The sequence below is a fragment of the Pygoscelis adeliae genome, unplaced genomic scaffold (genome assembly GCF_000699105.1).
Source record: "Pygoscelis adeliae isolate BGI_AS28 unplaced genomic scaffold, ASM69910v1 Scaffold71, whole genome shotgun sequence".
In the NCBI taxonomy this organism is placed as follows: domain Eukaryota; kingdom Metazoa; phylum Chordata; class Aves; order Sphenisciformes; family Spheniscidae; genus Pygoscelis; species Pygoscelis adeliae.
In genome coordinates, this window is record NW_008824356.1 from 2914128 (window position 1) to 2932948 (window position 18821).

The following is an 18821-nucleotide window of genomic DNA, read 5'->3' on the forward strand; positions in this document are numbered from 1 at the left end:
TTCGCGTTACCTGCGGAGCTACCTGTACTGTATTTATTATACCCGGGGAAAAGTTTTCAGTACGGCGTTCTTGCGATGGGTTGGGAAAGAGCTCCTAATAACTCGTGCGAAATGAAAACTAAGCTGTGTATTGCACTTAACTGCTCCACGCGTAATATGCTATTCTTCTATAAATTGGACTAAGAATCTAATCATTGAGGTGAATGACTAATATACAAAAGGTGGTAAGAATAATTTTATTGTATTATTAAATAGCATGTCTTCTCTTCAACCATTACAAATTTGTAGATACTACATGAACGACAATACGTAATTTATCTTTTTATTGTTGCCCATATGATATATTTACACATGCAGTTAGTACCGATGTCATGCTACATTTTGTTAACAGCATTTTGTTGTTTGCCAGACTCAAAATGTGAGCATTTCATCTTCTGTAGGTGTCCTGGTTTCGGTTAAACCACGACAGTAGGAAAATATCTCTGGGTGGGTGGAACGCGTGTACTAATCTGCACTCACAGGGTTGGAATCACCAGCATTTCAGGCCAGGCTCCCGGAGCATGTTCCCTTTTCTTCCCTAGTACACATCATCAGAGCAAGGAATTTCTATCAGGAAAGTGCTTTTTTTTTTTTAAATGTAAGAAACAAGAAAATACATCTAGACCCAGCAGCCTGATGATAAAGGCTAAAAACCGTGAAACTCGATGGCATTTGCTATTGATACCACTTGGAAAAGCAAACATTATAAAAATATTTGGAAGCCAAGCATAAGTAGAATTTCAGCACAGTGATTTTTTTTTTTTTTCCTGTTTTTCTGGCATAGATTACTGCATCACCTGCACAGTTATGAAATGATACGTTGCTTTGTGAGGAAAGAGTTGGTGCTACGAGCAAGTTATTTCATTTGGACTCTGTAATGCTTGAAAGGCCGTTGAACCATTTTATTCTTAACATAAATAATCTGTACACATCCTGTGCATTAGCATTGTGACATCTGACAAAGACTTTACAAATGCAACTTCAATTTAAAATTGTACATTCATTTTCAAGTTGTACATATTTCTTTCTTTGTTACAGAGAAAATTGCAATGGGGCACAATAAATATAGTGTAATCAAACCGCAGTCTCCAATTCCATATATGACTCAAGATCAACCAGAGTTAAAAATGACTACTGTTAAGATATCGTAATCATCCAGGAAGGTAAAAGGTGCAGAGGACAAACTGCACTGCAAAGAAAAAAAAAAAAAAAAAAGAAAAAGAAAAAAAAAAAAAAAAAGGCAGCCTGGAGTTTGATAAAAAACCAAAAGCTAAAATATAAAGTAAAATTCCAGTGTCACTGTTTAAAATAAACATACAGAACCGGGGTATGCAGGGAAGGGGCGCACACACATTAGAGACATTATCCTTTAACGGAAAGCGGTGAATCGCTGTGGGAAGGGTGGCCGATTGCTGTTCACTAGAAAGCTGCAGGCATCTCGCCACTTAGGACTTGTTGGCTGAGCCAGAGGAGCGGCGCAGTTTCATGGACATGCGGCTCTTGCTAGTCCGAGGAGACATTGGAGAGGCTAAGTCTGTTCCATCCACCTGTGCTGTTGCTGCTGCTGGAGTTTCTCCCGGCTGAGTCTCTGGGCAGAAGCCTGCAGAGGACAGCAAGAACCAGATGGGTCAGTGCCGCCTTCTGCACTTGCAGTGCAGGACTCTATTCACAAGGGGCAGAGAGGAATTTCAGTGCTGCTGTCACTCCCACAGCATCTCCTAGCCCTTTACCAGCTGTGGGTGGTGGTACTGCACGTGGAGCTAGCAACTGCCGCAAATCCACCTCTAAAGAAAAGATGATGCCAGAAACCACTGAGCTACGGGACTGCAGAACCCCCTCGCTCTCAGCAACTGAGGCAGCACTGAAGTGGGCAACGTTCTCCCGCTAACCGGCAGAACAAGCACCTCCAGTTCCCTTGCAGGGATGGGGAGTCCTTATTCAAACCACATCCCAGAAGGATCCAGTCTTTAATGAGAACATGAAGGTTGTTAACAGCTCATTGCGCATGAAGGGAGCTCTAGGAATGCAGCTGAAGAGGTGGAGTGAATCAGGGGCCAGCTTGGGAGAGCAAAACATCTTCTCCCATCTCAACTTTAGTCGATGCTTCAAAAGGCAAATTCCTACAGGGCCCACAAGGCAGAAGCTTGAACAGATCATACTAACTGGATGCACTATACGTAACATTTCTTTGTAAAAGGAACAAGATGAATTTGAGATAACGAACGGCATGCAGTTCGTTAGCCCAGTGCCCAGCGCTACGCTGTGGTGGGCCCCGAGTCCTCACTGCAAGAGGACAAGGCTCTTCCCTTACAAAATCTTCTTCCATAGAGATGCAAAAGGAAAAGGAGAAAACATGAAATCAAAATTACGTTCTCCTTTCCGTGTACCGAAAATTAACACTATGAACTCACATCCACAGAACTAAACTGCATTTTAATTAGCCATTTACAGAGACTGACAGCCTGACTGAACTCAGTTACCTCAGTTGCCACAGATCGCTTCTGACCCGTATAAATTATGGACAGAAGCTTAGTCCTGCAGAAGTCAATGGGGAAACCCCTGCTGACTTCAGTAAGCCAGAATATCACTTGCTATTTCTTCCACATCATGCTATTACTGGTAATTCTCTAAAATAATAATGCAATAATCAGAACTGAAGATCTCTCTCCCTCAGTATACGTTTTATATATAAGGGGTGCAAAAACTGATCATAATTTATTTTGAAAGACTCCTCTAAAATAAAATCACAGGTCACCAGGTAAGAAGTCTAAGAGTACATTTAAAACATATTGTCATAAACCTCAGTGATTTAGCGACCTGGCTGTCCTCCTCGCCTGGTCCATCACCTGCCTGCTCCAGAGAGATGTCATGGTACTTTCCATCTTTTTCAAACTGACACGACCCATCAAAGTGACAGGGAGGAGAAAGGGCTGTTATTTGTTCCCCAGCTGGTGACAGTAATTCTGTTCATGAACTAGGTACTTCATTGCCAAACAATCTGGAAAAGCACGATAATGCCTGACTCACTGTGCCTTATAGAAAAAGGCAGGCAGGGAAACATGCACTCTCATTTTCTGAAATTCTATCTTGTTCTAATTTTACAAGGAATTAAAGCATTTCAAATGGTGGAAGTTAGAGAACAGAAAATAACCGTTGTTGTTTTGCACAGCATACCATTCACAGCTAGCGTGAAAGACCTTCCGTTTCAAGCCTTTGCCCTTTACCTTGATGTGGCCAATGCTTTCTAGTGGAGGTTTTGGAAGGAGAAGAAATATCACAGCATTTCTTTCTTTGTTGAGAATGAAGAAGTGATGAGGAAGGAGGAGTGGAAAGAAGTGAGGAAGGGGGGGGAGAAAAGATAAAAGATAACAGGTGTGAGACATGAGACACGAACCGCAGAGATTGAAGGGTATTAACAGATGAGCACAGAAAACGGAATCTCGAATTTCATTATGCAATTGCTGCTCATGCTACAGGTTAAAGAGAGTGATGAGTTAGTTATGTGCAATGAAGCAACAGCTCTGAAATCCGGTGTCATACTTACCAACTAAGCATTACAAGAAAAAAAGGAAGAGAGAGAGAAAGAAAAGAATTCTATAACGTTATCCAGATCCAGCAACCTTATTCATAGCAACTGAGATACAGCCTAAACATTGTCTGAAATGCTTGCTTAAAGTCTGTGAAAACAGCTAAATACTCACACACATACACACAATCGAGAAGGAAAAACAAATGGCAACTCGATATATGGCTTCTGCTCCCCAGCTGTTTCACAGTATTAAGTATGCTAAAATTACAGCCAGTCTCAACATGAGACTCCTGAAATCATGTAAAGAAGAAAAAACAGAGCATTTAAGCTAGTTAGTCTGCATCGAATGGTCAAACCCTAGTGTGAAATTCTACCACGGGTTGGATAAAGAAAACCTTAACCCCCCCTGTTATTTCAATTAAGGTATTATTCCAGCCGTATCTTAAAATTTTGTTTCTAATTCCTGCAGACAGAAGCACAGACTCACATGCAATCCCATTTTTTTAAGAAGCTGACTTAGAGCTATTGAAGAACAGAAGTCACGTAAAGTGATTTTCACATCTGAACATATCACACCAGAAGAGTGAAGAATAATGGCACTTAAAATATATTTAAAGTCTGACAGCAATCAACAGACTGATTAGTAACTCAATTTCTTTGGATTTTAGATAAGCATATATATTTATATATACATACATATGCACATACACATGTGGATATTAAATGTGGTATATAGAAATTTTGCAGGTTTTGTCTCCCCTTCACAGTTTTAAAATCTTCAGTGTAAAATGTTATTATCTTTATCTCTCTACGCAATGAAATATTTAGTTATCCAAAATATAAAAATAGGGTTACATAAGAAGGCTTTATTGATAATTGACCTAGAACCGGAAAGTTCTATAAAATAAACAAAATAGATGTGTTAAGATTGTTAAGAGGCTGAAAAATGTCAGGAAGTGATCCATATTTTTCATCTCTTAGGCTTGACAAGTGGCAAATATCATAGCCTAATGAGCTATGATATTTTGGGGCCATAATGGTACAGCCATTTCAATTGCTTCTGAACAAGGAGGTGGATCAACAAAGTTGAAATGCAACATTTTCACACTCCATTTGATAATTTTAGGATCTTCTAATAACAGCACGTTGGTTATTTGACTCAGGAATTAACTATTTAAATGTAAAATTGAATCCTAACTACACACAGACTGAGTTAGAAGCGAGGTGAGGTGGAGGAATCCGGAGGTATCATAACACACGTGTTGGCATGACTCATCTCGCTCGTCAGTTCTGACTTTCAAAGAGGTGAAAAATTCACCGAGCAGAAGCCTGACAGGGCGCTGATGTTAAGACAGGGTGCTGCACGGTAAGGCTACTCTCAGTACGTCTAGCTCTATCACACCTTGTTGTCGGGATCAACATTTTCCCAAGTGCCATTTCTGAGAATGACCACAGAGAAAAATTAATTTGTGCATGTTGGTAAATTTTGACGGCCTTTTAAGATACTTCAGCCTCCCCCCACCTGACTTCTGGGGAAGAGGGCAATTGTTTTTGTATAGCTTGTGCCCTTTGCCACTCTTACAAATTCCAGTCCGAATCCAGCCAAGTCATCTGTCATGCTCAGCAGAGCCCTGCTAGAGTCAAGTCAATAAAGTCTCTCACTAATTTTGGGAAATGAGGAAAGGAAGCGAGAAGCGGATGCAGAAAGACTGTAAAAGCAGCTGCAAAGCAAGACGAGAAGGTGAGGAGGAGATGGTCAGCGGCCTAAAGACCTGGGAGACTGGAACTGGGTATGAGAAAAAGAACTATGAGCCAGACATGAGAAAGACGACAGCAAAAAAGATTAAGTTTACGGCAGAAGAGCGGCAGAGCCCATGTCCAGTGAAGGATGCTCTTCGGAACCTGGCTGGAAACACGACTATTGTGTAAACCCATTCCTCTCTGTCAACTAATATCTGTGAAACCCACTGGCGAAATTCCCAGTCTTTCCACTAGTGGAGATTCAGGCAGAGGTAAGACAGCTTACCATTAGTACTGATTATTGCCCTATCTCAGTCTGCAGGTGGTGGTGGTAGATCTAGGGGTTACAGTTTTGCTTATGAATCACGTGGCTGTTAATCAGTATTACAGAATTTCTCTTTTGCCCTATGCCTTAAACAAAACAAAAATGGAAGGAATTACACAAGGAAAACGTTGTCACAAGACAATAAGTTCATAGTCGAACATTCAAAAACTAGGAAATGTCAGGATTAAAATTTAATTGTGTCCTCTTGTGCATATGCATGGGATGCTTTTTAACTGGACAATCACACTCTATTTTTTTCAGTAGACCCATTTCACTACATGTAGAAAGTTGATCTGTTTGGGTCTCTAGCAGTCCACACCGAATTTACTGCTTCAAAACGCTGAGGATCCCCAGCTTACTATCGTGGTTGACTTAAGGACAATAGGTTCAGAAATGTGTGAAGTTTCAGCTTCAGTTGTTCCAATATGAAATTTTTGGAAAAGTTCAGTAAGTTTTGTGGTTTTGCTCTGATTTGGAATGAATACAAAAATTTTCCTAAGTTTGGACTGGAGAAGGGATAATGAGAAACTCTTCCTGGCCCTGCCAGCCATACAGCCCTCATTTCTGTATTTCAACTTCACTTCCAGTCACAAACTTCAACCGCCACCATCAAGTGTTGCTTAGACCCTTCTGCAGTGAGAAAAGCACCATCATTCTCATCTGTGAAGGGGTAATACAGGGCCAAAAAGATTCTCAGTTCAAAGTTACCCAGCAAACAACAGCAGAAAAGATTAAGATGCAGGCTGCTGAATTTGAGTTTCTCTTGTGCAAGGCTGAAGTATTGTTACCTCTACATTCCCCTGCCTCCCTGCCTGTCAGGCTTACTTTGGAAGTGGGGCAGCAGAATTGTTCTGAACACAGGCTTGAAAATATAGGAATGATTGTTGGGATCGAGAAGTCTGATGCTTTCATCACAAGGAAAACACTATGACTAATGTAGAGAAGCCCCTTCTATATAAGGTTTACTGTACTGAGGTACTATTTTTAGTAGGAAGAGAGGGAAAAAAGAAGATCGAGAAAAACCAAACCCAAGACATCACTACATTTCAAAGCTCAGAACCTTAGCATCATGGAGTCAATAAGACCTTCAATATCATTGAGCTTACCATTGACAGTTCCCTCAACCTGTTCTGGTGTCACAGACATCTAGTTTACTCAATAGCTGTATAGCAGGAGTTACTCTATTTAACAGTCAGCACGAAGTCAAAAAATACAGAAGCAACTGAATTATATTCTGTGATTAAGTGCAGGTAAATCTCAATTTTTTAAAACGTACACATCCGCTACACTAGTCAGGTTCCTAAACATGGGAAGGTAGACTTGTCAGATATTTTGACAGGGCAAACTAAGTATGTAGATAAAAAAGCAGCAGCCACAATCACGTTGTATTGAAGAGCAACCACTCTAAGGAAGAAAATGGCTTTTGCTGAGGGCCGAGCCTTTGATAAAATAACGTCAATCTGAGGAAACAGAGTTTGTTACCAAATTGCGTGTTCTCTATTTGCTCTGATTACCATAGCTCAAATAAAAAAACTGGCATGCTGAAACTGGCCAATGGGATCACAACAACAAAATTACAACGCCTGGTGATGGGCTGTAGTAGCTTCAGTTTCTATATATCTTCCTTAGAAGAAGAAATTGTATATAATATTTTATAAAAATTAAACATATTCAGCAACTGTAATCTTGGACATCATGATCCACTTAAAGAATCAAGTCTATAATATCTGAGATGTGGAAATCTTTAGAAGTCTCTTCTGGTCAGTTATTTTTCATTTCAAAAAACAGACATAACTATTTTTAATTAAAAAAAAAATAATTGTGATGTATTTTTAGAAGCCGGTCAGAAATTTTCAGATGACACGGAAATCTCTGGCAGGGAGCCTGCCAGGTTTTGTCTGAGTCATCTTGGGGGTGATGAATGCGTGTGGATTGCCAGGCGGGACTCCAGTGCCACTCTTATGTGCAATCCTGGCACAATTCAGAGCTCTTCACATATCTTTCAAGAAATCTGTCTGTTGTAGGGAACCTGGAAACCTAGGGGTATCTATTTTTTTAATAGCACATCTGGTGGGCTCTTTCTTGGGATCACGGTCCATCAAAGTTCTGGGTCATCTGTAGCCAACCTTGCTCACAAGTCTGCCTTCGCTAGAACTGGAAACCAGAGGTTTCCAGACTAACCCCAAGCCCTGGGGTAACCTTTTTAGATGACTGCAGTGTCAATTTATACGTGCCTCAGGCTTTAGAATTTGTGCCCTCCAGAGTCAGCGTGGAGGCAGATGATGTGGTGCTATTTCAGGCACTCTGTCCTGGAGCTGAGTATCAGAGCCCCAGCAGCCCCAGACTGAACAGGGGTCAGCCCCCAGGCTGCAGGCAGGACTGCCAGAGGATCCCCAGAGAACCTGTGCTGGAATGAAAGCTCAGAGTCATGCAGGTCTGGGGACAGGTTCTTTCACTCTGATGCCGGGTCACACTGTGCTGCATGTCCGTCCTAGGAATCCCCTGGCTGCTCCTGACACTGATGTGTTGGTCAGTTCCACTGCACAGCGCAAGGTCCGGAAGAATGTGGCCCTCAGGACAGGACATCGTGTTTTGTGGTACGTAAACACACACATGCATACACGCAGATGTGCAATACATCACAAGCTCCTATTGATGAGATTCCTGCAGAAAATTATTATATTTGATAGAAAGGTTAAGTCTAAAATCAAGTTTCCAAAAATCATCATCTTTTTCCAGATCATGTTAGAGAATACCAGGTATGACTAGGACAATTTTTAAAGGAATACAGGAATTGCCACTGCAGAAGAGTGTTCTCCAATGCACCAAACTAGTATAGAAAAGCAGCTTTACTTCACCCCAAAAGAATGAACTAGGGGAAGAGGGCAGAATGATTTAGCCTGGAATGAGATTTCTGAAAGTGAATAGGCAGAACTGATACAAGTGCACTAGAATATAGAATATACACTAGCCATACAAAAGTGTCTGGTGTTGAATACTTACTGAGTGCATTAGGTAGGAAATGCGGCAAGGACTGGTATCCCTGGTTATTGCTTTGAATGTTTCTAGTCACAGATTTTTCCTATTCAAATGTTTTCATAAATTAAATTATATTACTATTTTTTAATACTGATTTAATTTTTACTTTAAATTTTGTTTCCCTTTGGTCTTGACTATTTGCATTAGCATAACTATACCACTTACTATACTTTGAAACTGCACCTCATTTCTACTTATAGTTTATACTTTCAAGTGAAGGAGTCTCAATGTTTTAACATCTCAGTCGTTCTTTCTGTGGTCCTATCACAACTCCTCTATAATTTTAGAATTTATTTCTGTGTATTTTTGCAATTGAGAAACAAATTTTGAGCTAACAACTTGCCAAATTAATTTATTTTTACAAAATTTATTTTATTTAGATTTACAGCTTTTCCACAGAAGCATTTTGATTTATTTGTTACTGAATAAAGGTTTCTGAACAAGGAATTTCAAGTGTTACACATTCTTCTTCTCCTTCTCTCCTATGTTATCACTGCAGAACGTCTTACAACATCAATGAAAGACAGCACAGGGTACAAAACACACCACTGCCATCCAGTACTACTTGTTCATGCTGAGAAACAAAGGTCAACACAATAAAGTGTTACTCATTCAACAGCTGTCTCTATCATTAGTTACCTTAATCCCAGAACCAGTGTTAGTGCTTCATGCAGACCTGAGGTTAGTAAAAGACTAAAACTTTAAGGAGGTGTAGTGGTCATTTCTCAATCAGTGTGAAATTCTTTTTAGTGTGAACAAGGGCAACAAGGAAAGTTCGCATACAATTTGGTTACAAGCTTAGTGCTCTAGTAAAAGTAAGAGGAACAAAGGGGTTTTTTGGACACTTTGTCTTACCTTCAGATAAACAGAACTGATATTTAATGATCTAAAAAGAGGGGAAATAAAATAATGAAATAATCATAAGGAGTTCAAGAAATTTCAGAACAGGAAGGCCTTGACTTACTCAATTTCTTTTACCGATTTTCTCATTAGTAACTGAAAATGCAGTATCCTCTTATAAAACAGGTATTTTATTGGAGGGCAAAAATGACCTTAAAAACAACTTTGCAGCTAATAACCTGGAAACAAAATGGATGACTGCAAGGCTCCCAGATTTCCAATTTAAAACTTTACATTCTAAAAAAGTAGTGAGCCGTAAAACCTTCTTCAGAGGAAGGTGTACTTAGATTAAAGAATGTGTCTACCTGAACTAGCCTGGATGAAGGAGTACCAACACTTCCACGAAGACTTTATACAGGGGAATGTGACAGAATTCACTGTAAAAATATGGGGTCTGGTTGCTATATTAAAGCAGCTTGCCAAATCTTAATGCCAGGCATTGGCTCGTGATGCCAGGCAATGGAATAAAGATTTAAAAGCAACTTTGCCCAGGTCCTCAAATATGTACATATAGTCTGTTTGATTAATGGTAACTCTTAATGATGTGCCAAGGTCTGAATTTTTAGTCTTTATAAGTAAGGATACTGCATTTCAAGTAAGACTGTACAAAAACAGTTCTTTACTGTACTTCTTACCTGTCTCTGAGGGCAAATGGTGGTAAGGTGCTGGACAGAAAACCTGAGCAGCAAAATCCTCAAAAGTTGTAGGCTCTAGATGATGTTGAACAATTGTTTGCAGGTATCGTGCTCTCTCCTCATAACTGGTTTAGCCAAGAATTAAGGAGCAATTTATATCATGTACTGTAACTGCTAAATATCAGTGCCTAGTAATTCAGAATTCTTGGTTTTGTTAAATACATATCATGTATCTCAGTGACTGTACACACTTATTTTTAATTCTTTACAGAGCTATGATATTATCTGATGCACTGAAGTAATATTAACTGTAAGATAAACATGATTAATGTAAACCTTATGGTTCAACTATCTTTTTTCCACATGTGATGCAAAACTTTCTGAAAATTTTTTCAAACAGCAACTTAAATACTCTCTTTTAAGTAACTGATTTGGCTGTACTCTGGTCACAATTAAATATAAAAACGTTCCAATTTTTAAGAGGTATAGCATGAAAAATAATATTAGCATTAACAAAATAAATGATTTTGCTCTTTTCCATAACAAACTGCTTCCATAATCCCTAAACACACACACACACGCAGTTAAGATAAACACGTAGCTAAATTTGAGTATTGGGAAAAACACCGCGTCAATTATGCCGTTAAAACAAGCAAGAATATTTGTAAAGAATCCGTAGGACCCTTAGATACTGGCTAACAGGGTGTCGGAAGGGCATTGACAGCAAAATACTGTACTTCTTCCTTTTCCCTGTGTTCTCCCTCTCTGATATTATTGACAAGAGACCGGTATCTTGAAGTGTTGTTGCTTTTGAAGAACCCTCTCCAGGCTTCTTGTTCCAGCAGGCCTGATTGTGCTGTTAGCACAGAGAGAGCGAGAAAAAGAGAGAATATTTCTGCTGTTCATGAAAGCAACTATGGAAATGGCTGTCAAAATGTGGAGCAGCAGGCAGCAACATACAATTATCAAGAAAAACTACCATGCTGACTTCATGTCGTATAGTTCCTGAACTGAGAAATCAGTTAACCTTTTCTCTCACAACTTTCAAAGTCCTCCAGCTGGACTCAATACGTTGAATGAGGGAGACCTTCTCCAGTTACCTTATAGAACCATAAAACGATCAGAAATTTTCCCTGGCATTTATGCTTGTGCACACTTTTTTTTTCATATTTTATTTGTAGACAGCGAGATCATTTTCTCCTTATGTAGTTCTCTTTTCCTAAAAAAACCCCCAAACAAATCAGCATGCTGTGGAGGAATGCACTCAGAATCAGGTTCTTGAAGGTTCTGGGTTCTGATTTCAGGTTTGCTGCTCTTTTGGGGGGGAACGGGAACAGTGAGGAAACTACCTTTCCGACTCAACTTCACCATCTGTGAAATGGGGATAATATTAATCTTGCACACATTTTTTAGCACTCCAAACATAAAAACTGCATTACAAGTGATAAGCATTTTTAATAACAAGCGCTAACATTTAAAATAAATAACTATACGACTTTGTTATGAAAAGCAATAGAATTGCCAGCCCCAAATGACAGCTGGAAACAATACCCTTCATCTTAGCTTTTAAAACTATACTTCAACAATTATGGAACTTTCCCTATGAAACCTTTTTGCAGTTTTTTTCTGTACAATATTTTCAGTAGATTTTGCAGTATATCTAAAGTGAAAAAACGTACAGAGAATATATTATCTGAAAAGAACTTCCAGTGAATAAATCAATATTCATTGTATTTCCTTAGAGCACAACTTGGTTACATAGTGAAACTGGGAACCAATTTTCCCTCCAAAATCCACGTTCCAAATTCTTTCTGGATCCCGAGACAGCTGAACCTCAGCAGAAGTCTCAGGCTGGAGAAGCTATAATAGAAGCACTGGGACAAGAGAAAATATAAAAATCTCCCATTGTAACGGTTCTTAGGTTGGGGGATAAACACAGTATTGAGCCTTAACAGAGGAGAGTAATATAGCACAGTTTTTAAGAGGCTACATGTAAGTGGTAGAGGATGAAACTGATGGCTGAAGTCTAAATAATACTATGTATCTCACAACTTGTTGAAAAGCACTTTTTCCATTGGGGGAGATTCACAGCTGCTGAATTTTCTGCAGTTAATAGAGTCCTTTGATTCACAGCAGTGCCCCTTGCACAAAAAATACTGGCCTTTGTGTATTACCAGAAACTAATTTTCTATTTGGCTGAAAAGGGAAAAATGGGGTTATTGCTTCTCCCTCCTACAGAGCTTTTCATTATGCCTGATGCACTCAACTTCTAAGCTCTTCTGAGAAAAAAAAAATAACTGAAGAGGCAAGAGGTAGAAAAATGAGCTTGTTAGCACATTAGAAGTGAAGTATCTTGGTGGGCCCTAGAAATTCCCAGTGGTGTGTTAACTTATCACTCTATGCATGCTGGCACTGATAGTCTCCCAATTGATCACTCTCTTTTCGCACCAAAGGTGCTGCCAGGAAGCAAAGGCTGAAGGCCCACAGGAGAACAGGCTGCTATCAAAACAAGCTGTTTTTAAAAGTCTACTTGAATGGGTAAAATGTTTCGTGAAAAAGTAGGGTGGAGACACCTACCTGCTTTTAAAATGCTCTACTTTCAGAGGTCTCTAAAGGAAACCTTTTAGTTTATCCTATTATATCCAAAGCTTATACACAAATAAGGCAAAAATGAAGGAAAGTTACCGCTCTGAACCTGACAAGGACATTCCCATTCTCTAATCTAGGTACCTATCTCCTAACCAAATAAAGAAGTCGTGACACACATGCTGACTGAGGAGGATAATGGTGTTTTCATTACACAGTGGAGAGGACATGCTTATCTCAGTTCTAGAAGTCTAATTCAAATGCGCACTTAGTACAACCAGAGAAAAGTAACTCACCTAGCCAGGTTGCCGCTCATCCTAACAATTCACAAAGCCATCTGCAGCTTGTTAAAAACAGAACCCCGCTTAAAAACAAAAGTCTGATGCAAACGCCAAGCCCAAAGCTTGCTGTATCCTGCACTAAGAAATGACATGCTCTCCTCAGAAGACCTCCTCTTCTGTATTAGAAACCGAGTAGCTGAGATTTGGATACTTTTATCTTCTATTCACTTATACTTTGCGAACATTCTAGTATTTTAAAACTCCGAAGTTGTATGCTGTTGTGGCTGAGATAATCTAGTTCTACACCGTATTTTAATGCAACTATCTGCAAGAGTGACCATAAGCCCATGGTAGTTAATTTCTACATTACTTCTAATAGGCTAGACATTTATTTCTTTAAAATACTGCTCTCTAGGGAAGAGTTATTAGCACCTACAAATTGAGCGACACATACTATCTCAATGGCTAGTAATAATAGGGCAATGCAAGCTGTATTCTTACTGCCAGTGGATGTTGCCACTGTCATCAGCAATTAAGATGGAATGGGAAGGACACATGGACAAACCAATGGAGAAAGAGTCTGGCACAGGGAGTGACTAAACATTTAAACAACAGTGTTGCGAGCTTTCTGCTTCTGAAGAAGGTGCCAAGTGGAACAAAAGAGAACGGATAAAAAGACAAGATATACATTAAGGCACTCACCCAAATCTGTCAGCTAAAAACTTGTAGATATATAATCTGCAAAAAAAGCATAACAAAAAATCTAATGACTTCATTATAGTTTTTCAGAAGATATTGTTCTGAAAAATACAATCAGTACAAGAAAAAAAAAAATCAGGAATTGTACCTCAGGTTGTAGTCACTCCAGCTAAAATTTCATTTGCATTACAATCCATTTTACTTATTCTCTAAATCTGCAATTATTTCTATTAATACTGAAAATACTGTACTTTCCATTATTACTGTAAATATGCAAATTTTTTTTAGAGCTGTTCATTTGCACTTGGGAACAAGCGCTGAAATCCTGGCTGTCAGATCACCTACTTATGCTTACTCTGTCTGAAAAACACCACCTCATGTCTCCACCTAATAGCTCTCCGTCAGTGTTGATTGTATCACTTTCTTTTTTAACTCGAGCTCTGTTTAGATTCCTATGGCAGAATACATCTACATCTTGCAGATTCTTTTTGCATAATCTAAGCTAAAACTTTTTCTAGCCATCTACATGAACAAATTATCTAGGCTCTTAATTCACATCTCAGTTACTGCCGTATCCTTTTCTCTGGCCTCAGCAAATGAATTTTTATTCCTCCTTGTATCTACTCGGAGCATTGCAGAGCCCACTTTCTGAACGTACTGCTTAGATGGGACATTCTCTTCAGGTATCGCCACCAGTCTGCCACTCCCTAGCACTAATGCAGGCTACTTATTTTAACTTTATAGTCCATACCTATTTGATCAATTTTATCAAAACTACTCTTGCCTCCAGTCAGTTAACACAGACAGTCACTCTCACTCACCTGACATTTTTGGACAGGCACTTTTTTTCCATGTGGCTCTTATGCCTAGCACCAGGTCACCATAAGTGTCCACAAAACAATCCCCCTCAAACTCCCCCCTTTGCTGTGATGTTTATCGAAAAAGAAACAAGGAAAACACCTTGGAAGACTTAAGTCCATTGCTGTGTAGGTCACACAGCATTCATGCTGTCTACTATTGTTTCACGTTTCCCTGAATTCTCTATCTGCCTTTATTTGTTGTCTTCAGCTTTATACTTGGCTTTTTTACCTCTGGGGGACAAACAACATCTGTCTTGTGCTGTACTCCATCTCAGTATAACGAGACAGGGGTCTATGCTAAGGATATATATGTGCCACAATAATACAAGCAAAAGAGCTCTCCTCCTTGCATTTTCATCCACCATCTTAATCTTTTTCCTTTATATCCAGAACAATTCCCTCACATTGCCAATTTTTTTTTATCCATGGCTTTGTCATCCTTCAATTTGGTGAGGAAATTGGTTTGCTACATTATCCCATATCTCTAGTTGTTCAGTCTTTATTTTTCCTTTCCTGTAATTTTAACCATGCCATCTCCACAAAATCCCATACTTCCCATTGTTCAGCCTCTTCTACTGTCTCCATCTTTCAAGTCCTTCTGTTGAATTCATCTCCTCATAGTCATTTCCATAGACTTATTGCGTCATTCTGACTACACGTTTTCTCTCCATTCTTCTTTTTCACACCTCTCAGTTTTAGAACTGAATAAAATGCATTACAATAAATCTATCTAGTATTTTGCAGTTAAAGAAGAGTAGATGCATGATGACTATGTTACAATCATCCAGGGAATACCAATCCTAAAATGCCATTGACCTGAGGCTGAAAAAAATGAAGAAAAAGCAGTTTCAACATAGAGTAAAATTTCCAAGACTTTAATTAAGGATACGGCACTTCACAATTCTGTAATCTATCTATTACCAGAGCATCTAAGTGCTAGATTCACAAAAGGGCTGCAGAAGATATCCTAGTGCCTACTCCAAAGACCATTTGATAACAAACACTTCCTGAGCAGGGACTGGAATCCAGGGACTCTCTTCTCCCAGGAAAGTACCATAACCGTTAGGCTATACAGATGAGCACTGTGATTCATTTCCCTGTGATTCAAAGGAGATCTTATTTTATGAAATGAAGAGCAATTTCAGCAGTGAACGGAGTGTGCCTGATTACAAAACGTCCCAGTCCCAATGGTTAGAACAGTTTTGTAAGAGGCAGGAGATGTGGCCTCAAAATTGGAAACCGCTCTCTCATTTCCTCGCTGATTGATATAACCAGGGAGTTACCTCCTGTTGTCTTTGTGTGGGCTCTAATCCAGCGAGTATACCTTCAAAACTCTTAGCATTGCTGCCTTGCAGGTCAGATGAGCAAAGAAATGCCTACCTACTCAATGGATAAAGAGGGGCATGAACTGGGAATTTGGCTGTTCAGGATATAGAAAGAGCTCGGGCAGCTCTAGTGTGTGCTGAAGTGGGCAGATCTCCAGGGAAGGGTGGCAGTAAAAGCTTCAGATACCTGTGAACTTCAGAGGCATCCAAGACTAGGCATTTGCTGTGTGGCGATTCTCATCACCTATATTTTAGACTCAGGCTTCTATAAGGCCAGTCGGGAGGAACCTGGGTCAGATCAACAGAGTAGTTATAAGCCTAACTGCTCTCAAGACTTCTGGAAAAAAATACAGGAAATGTTTTATCAAGACATTTTCTAAGCAGCTTCTGGGGGGAAGGATTATGCTGTGGAACCTACTCAGTGACAGAAAGCTAAAAAAGGGCTGAAGAGACGTACAGTTAGTTGGTACACTAAGGTGGTGATGGAAATATTTGTTAGGTCTGGAAAACCTCTTTAAAAGATCAATTATTTCATTTGTTCAATGGAATTTAAAAGGAATGCATTTCTGAAGCACCTAAAGTCACCAAAGGCAGAAACCCTGTATTTTTCCAAAAGTCAAAAGAAAGTATCACTTCAAATACCCCAATAAAATGTTATGCCTCAGCTTCCATTTTAGTACATGACTTCAAGATGATGTCTGGATGATTTAAAACGCATCAAGATCACTGTAGTTCAGGAAATACCCTAGAACTATGAAGTTCCAAGTTGTAAGCTCAACAATGCTGCAGGCATTCCTATACCCCTACCGATGGGCTGGTCAAGTCCAGTTGACTGATAACACAAACTTTTTTTTTTTTTTAGGGAAAAGAAAAACCAGAAAAACAAAAGGACCCCCTTTGTGAAAGGGAGTAAAAATGTGGGCTCTTCAATTAATTTTTTTTTCGATTACTGTGTGTCTCATTCAGAAAAACTGAACAAAAGCCAAAATGAGACACTTCCATGAAAGTTTTATTCATAAATCTTCCCTCCTGATGCTTATGTATTTATATATACGTGCACACCTGTGTAGTGTATCACAATATAACTGTATATTGGAATATGTGATCACAATACTGACAGCATGTAGTACCTGAGTTTCTTCGATTCCGGTGCTAGGAAAAAGAGGAGATTTTTATGATCGCCTGGAAATACCTCTTAGAAAAAATCCAGAGAATGCATTTCCAAATAGCAAGATGGACTTTTTCAGGTTAAATTACAAACTACTGTCAGAAATAGATGTACAGCTGCATCCCTGGCAGTTCCAACTGTTAGCAAAATAATCTAAGAAGTCAATATATATTGATATGATTGTGGAGAGTATGACTTTGTCAGCCAGGCATTTGGAAAATAATTTAGACAAGCAGAAACCAAAGCACTGCTCCATCCTTAACTGGAAAATGAAAATCCTCCACCCAGAGATACTTGCTTGTAGGATCAATGGACACCTGCAAGAGGTTTTTTAATTGCATGTATATGCTATTTATATAAAAAGAGGTTAACAATATTTTAAGAAAAGCTACGTAAGATGGCACCCTCATGTTTACTGCATTTGCCCCCTCAGCAAATTTAGAGGCACACCTCTTCCTTTCTAGAAAAAAACCCCAAATCTGTAGTATCGTCAACATACAAAACCACTCCCAGGATATTAAAGACCAAAGGAAACAAAGAAACAGTGAGGCACAACAATGGCATACGTTCGTAGGAGATTTTAAGTTTCTTGCTCCCTGGCCTGAGAAGGTGTGCAAACCCCGCAGAATTAATTGCTATAGTTTGAGGTACTTAAAATGATGAAAGCATCAATTTTATCAGGCAGATTTTTCCTAGTAAATCACAATTCCTGACATCAAAATGTGAAAGGAGGACTGGCTCCAGTGAAAAGATAACAAGTACAGGTTAGGATCAAGGTTTTACAGAAGCTGAAAGGAAAAGTTAGCCATAGCAGAATTTGACTTCTAAAGGAAGACAGGACAAAATCCACACATCACAGAAACGAAGTTTTTTCTGGGAAATCTCACTCTGAAATAAGAGATTGTGCGGTGGTTGTCAAACCAGCTGAACTCATACCGAGTCACAGCAATTTGTACTCTTTGTTGGCTCTCAGAATTAAGGATGTAAGTCGGGCTGCTATTGATCCAGTGTTAGAAGCCCTGCAACTCGCCGCGTTTTGTATGTAGGTGGGTGATCAGTATCAACTGGCCACACTGAGAGGAATAGTTAAAGTTCTCTTATATTCTAAAAAGTGACTCTGTAGCAGTGGCATCATGGTGTTCCCTATTTATTGCATTTCAGCGATTTCCACATCTAGTTTGCACAGTATACAAATAAAGAGATTTTTTTTTTCCAACTGCAACTTCTATTTACTCAAGTCAACTTGATATCTCCAAGTCAGCCTGGGTTCTTTTCTGTTTCTTAAACAGTGCCAATATTGAAAATGGCATATAAATACTTTGCTCTGTGCATCTGTTTACACAGCTATGCTGTAAATGAAAGCAGCTTCTGCATGTGCGATTGGAACTTAGCCACAACACTGATGACTCATAAAGCAGAATTCAGTTCATTCTCCTCATAATGGATGCAAGTTATTTAGGTGAAAGAGAAGGAAAAAAAAATTACTATGCTTGACACTACTAAACAGGTGAAAGAATTAATCATTTTATAGTCTTCTAAGGTGATTTTTCTCTCCACTGAAACCACATTTTCAATACTAATGACAGCACTTTTGCAACAAAATGTAACAATCTATTTTCTTCCTCATAAAAAGGGAACATAAAACTCAGAGGACTCAAAGATGTATTTCAAAAGTAAACTTTTAAGTTGCATTTC

The 18821-nt window shown here is 39.1% G+C and overlaps 1 protein-coding gene across 1 annotated transcript in view; it reads right to left on the reverse strand.

The window, feature by feature from the left end:
• Positions 1-637: 637 nt before the first annotated feature.
• RALGAPA1 (Ral GTPase activating protein, alpha subunit 1 (catalytic)) overlaps positions 638-18821 on the reverse strand; it is a 125015-nt gene continuing 106831 nt past the window's right edge. Inside the window, exons 39-41 of the mRNA XM_009319372.1 lie at positions 10208-10332; positions 9528-9558; positions 638-1639 (exon numbers count right to left, since the gene is read on the reverse strand). Coding sequence (XP_009317647.1) covers positions 9551-9558; positions 10208-10332 — 133 coding nt within the window. The 3' untranslated portion in view covers positions 638-1639; positions 9528-9550. The remainder of the gene's footprint in view (positions 1640-9527; positions 9559-10207; positions 10333-18821) is intronic.